The sequence below is a fragment of the Delphinus delphis genome, chromosome 14 (assembly GCF_949987515.2).
Source record: "Delphinus delphis chromosome 14, mDelDel1.2, whole genome shotgun sequence".
NCBI classification, from domain to species: domain Eukaryota; kingdom Metazoa; phylum Chordata; class Mammalia; order Artiodactyla; family Delphinidae; genus Delphinus; species Delphinus delphis.
The window spans coordinates 20690108-20694114 of record NC_082696.1 but is presented as its reverse complement, the minus strand read 5'-3'; the positions used below and the strand labels follow the sequence as shown (position 1 = coordinate 20694114).

Here is a 4007-nt window from a genome sequence, read left to right as displayed (position 1 = left end):
ACTCTCATGCCAATTTTGTAAGGATGGGGATTTACAGTTTGACTCTCTCCTACTCTTTATGGGGGGAAAAGCATTTATATTGATACTTTTATTTAATTGCTGACAATTACAATCTGTTCTCTATTACATTACCTATATCTGTTCTCAACACAGCAGCCAGAAAGATCCTCTGAAACAGCAGTTCAGTTGTTTTCCTTGAAGTGATGGCCCATCTCATTCATTTATGGAGAAAATATCTGCTAAATACTCAAGTCTAAATAACTATAGTTTAATCTGTCAGTCTCTCAGTTTTATTTTCAAGTGAAAATGGTAGGAAAGGAACTTCAGCGATCTGTGAAGTCAACACTATTTTCTTAATAATACTAAGATTTTATTCGCCATTTTCACTGTGTTAACATTTGTACAGATGGTACAAAAGCAACAGTGAGTAAAACTACTAGCACTTAGCATCAATCAAGATAGTGGCACCGAACTACTGGAAGTCACTGTATTCTCCACTGCCATGTACTCTCAATAAAAACAAAATAATAAAATCAACTCAGCTTCACTTCAGAATGTCCTTGATGAAGCAATAAAACGTACTGATTTTATGAACTCTTAGCCCATGAGGACACATCTTTTTAAATATTTCTCATGACAAAATTGGTAGTATGCATAAAGCATTTCTGCTGCCACCAAAGCACAACGGTTTTCTCAAGAAAAAGCACTTGCTATTGAGTTACAAACTCAACTGGCTTTTTTTTCTTAAGGAACATCATTTTTACTTGAAAGATTGACGAACTGCAGTTACTCAGGGTATTTGACAGATATTTTCTTGAAAATGAACCAAATGGGCCTGTCACTTCAAGGAAAACAGCAGACAGTATTTGCTATCAGTGACCAAATTTAAGCTATCAAGCAAAAACTCCAAATTGTGGAAAACTTATACCACCGCTGTTAGTTTTTCAGCTTTCAAATACTATAAGACTTTCCTGATGAGATCAGTGGTGATACTAATAATATGTACGAAGTACATATTGTGGTATGTTGACACAATGACATGTGTCAACACTTAGAGGGCCTGTGTAACTCAGTGAGCCAACACTTTCCAAATGAGCAATGCAAGATATTTCAAAATCACGTATGGGTAAAAGATCCACAAAGTTCAAGATAGATTAATGAATTTTAATGTAATAGAGAATGAAAAGTTGATTGACCGGACCCCATGTTGTAACTAATTTCTAAGCAATTACCACTTGTTGGGTTTTGCTAGAGTGTCAAAGAATATCCACAATTATTCGAAAAGGCTATTAAAATATTTCTCCCTGAGGCTTCCCTGGTGGCGCAGTGGTTAAGAATCCGCCTGCCAGTGTAGGGGACCCGGGCTTGAGCCCTGATCCGGGAAGATCCCACATCCCTCGAAGATACTACTGAGACTGCCACAACTACTGAGCCCGCGTGCCACAACTACTGAAGCCCACACACCAGAGCCCATGCTCCACGACAAGAGAAGCCACTGCAATGAGAAGCCTGCACGCCACAATGAAGAGTAACCTCCGCTCTCTGCAACTAGAGAAAAGCCCACATGCAGCAACAAAGACCCAACGCAGCCAAAAATAAATAAATAAAAAATTAAAAAAAGATTTCTCCCTTACTATATATTTACGTGAAATGGCTTTTTTAAAATACTTCAACCAAAACTTCATATCCCAATAGTTTGAATGCAGAAGCAGATACAAGAATCCAGCTGTCTTATCCTAAGCCAGACATTGAAGACATCTGCAAAATTGTTTAAAAAAAAAAAAAGCACCATTTTTCTCACGAAATTATTTGTTTTGGAAAATAGTTATTTTTCATAAAAAATGTTTTTGTTAACATGTAATGGTTTTATTATTATTTAAAAATGAATTACAGGTATTTAAAATTTTTCTCAGTTTTGATTTCTAATTTGGTGACCAGCAACAGCTATAACCTTCTAAAACAAAAGCTCTGTGGGGTCTTCGAGAATTTTAAGAATGTAATGGTGTTCCAAGGCCAAAATGTTTGAGACCCACTTATCTGAAATATGTCAGATCGTATCATTTAATAATCTTCCAATGGCTCCCGAACTTTTCAGGGTAAAATCCACAAGTCTACACTGGACTACCGGGCTCTACTCTTATCTGTTTCCTCTCCATAATCTATCCCTGTACTCTTTCCCTTGCTCACTCCCTTCAGCCATACTTGTTTCTTTGCTGTTCCTCCAACAAGTCAGACACAATCCTGTGTTAGGAACGTTGCACTGAAGTTCCCTCTGCCTGGAAAGTAATATCCCTAGTTTTTGCATGGCTATTTCCCTCACTTCCTTAAAGTTTCTGCTCAAATGTCACCTTCTCAATAGTCTAACATGAGCGTCCTGTTTAAAACTGCAACCCTACTGCTACTCCCATTCTCCACAGCACCTTCTAACATTTGCTTACTTATGTCTACAGTTCGTGGGGCCTCCTGCTCCCCCAACTAGTGTAATACAAGCCCCTAAAGCTTGGGAAATGCCTGCCACATAGCGCTCAACAGATATTTGTTGAATGGTGAATTAATGAAAGAACTCGTTTTGACACCTTGTCAATTCTCGAGACACGTCCACAAAGTCCCAAAAGAAAGAGAGGATGCAATTTACAGAGAGAGGGCAATGCCAGCAAAGATATTTTTGAATGAAAGAAAAAGAAGGGATACAATGATCACAAACCTCAATACTGAAAGCGTTATGGGCCTGAAAAAAGCTCTTGGGAAAAGTCGGGGATGGGGAACATTCTAAAGGTTGTGCAGGACGCATTTAAGTGTCCGGCAATGAACGCTGGTCCTGCACTGCCGCTCAACCCCTCCGTAACCCTCCCCTTATTTATCCCCCCACCATCCTCCCGCCTCCCCTGAAACCACAGTTCCAGAGCCGTCCCTGGACCCCTCCACCAAAACACAAGTAGTCCACACCAAGAGACTGAAACATTTCCAAACTTTATGGAAAAAACAACAACGACAATCAACTAGCCGAAAACGAGCCTCTAAATCCCGTCTCACTCCAGTGCCGTCTTCTCTAACGTTTGCTGGCTTTAGACTCTCTCCACCGTCCGGTAACAGTTTTCAGGGGTCCTGACGGTCTCCCAACGCTGTGTTCCACAAGAAAACAGGGTCCACAGGAAGGCAGGTCAGGCGGGACGCCCCCAGTAAGCACCTCTGCACAAGTAAAACACGAGAAGCAGAGGCATGGAAAATCAGTCCCCTTGGGGGAGGAACACGCGGGAACGACGGCAAACCGGCGGAACTCAGGGAGAGGTGCTCACGTACAGCGGTGACATGGCGGGGTCTCAGTTCTCCTCCGGCTTGTCGGCTGGCGGGCCGCAAGGCTGCAGCATCTTCTCCATCAAGTTGAAGCGGACTCGCGCTTTGCTCTCATTCTCGGCAATGGCGAAGTAGTTGAGAAGGTCGAAGTGGCCCATGTAGGAGCAGTAGGAGTCGCGGTGCTGGTTCACCAGCCACTCCCACTTGGTGGTGTCGGCGTGGCCGGTGCCGATGTACTTGGACTGCAGATGCTCTAGCTGGCTGTGGATGGTGTAGCGGTCCGTCATTTCGCCGCTCTTCCCTTTGCTCCCAGGTCAGAGGCCGCAGACGACAAGGAACTGCTCTGGGGCTTCAAACCGGAGAGGGGCCACCTGGCGTAACCTCCGGAGCCGCGCTGTCGCAGACGGATGGCGTCACATCTACGAAGTAGTGCAAACTCCCGGTCCCAGGGCTCAGAGGCGGAAGCGGAAGTGTATTCTGTCACCGAATTGGAGTTGCCCAGGCGACGCTACCACTGGGCCGCCCCTATAGAGAGCCCCGCCCCCTTCGCAGAGCGTTGCATCCTGGTCTAGTTAGTGGCCCTTTTCTAACAGGAGCTTTGCATACTGGGACTTGTGGTCTCCGAGAGGTGGTGAGCGCAGGCTTCTTGGCACCCCTGAAGGATGTTTAAAAGACGGTGGGCGGCCTAAGGGAGCACGGTGTCTGGGAGGTGT

At 44.2% G+C, this 4007-nt stretch overlaps 1 protein-coding gene across 1 annotated transcript; it reads right to left on the bottom strand.

Annotated features, from left to right (window-relative positions):
- Nucleotides 1-2957: 2957 nt before the first annotated feature.
- On the bottom strand, nucleotides 2958-3705 carry SF3B5 (splicing factor 3b subunit 5). The gene is made up of 2 exons (XM_060030503.1): nucleotides 3301-3705; nucleotides 2958-3189 (listed from the first exon to the last, which is right to left on the bottom strand). The coding sequence occupies exon 1, from the start codon at nucleotides 3579-3581 to the stop codon at nucleotides 3321-3323; it is 261 nt and encodes an 86-aa protein (XP_059886486.1). The 5' UTR covers nucleotides 3582-3705; the 3' UTR covers nucleotides 2958-3189; nucleotides 3301-3320.
- Nucleotides 3706-4007: the final 302 nt, after the last annotated feature.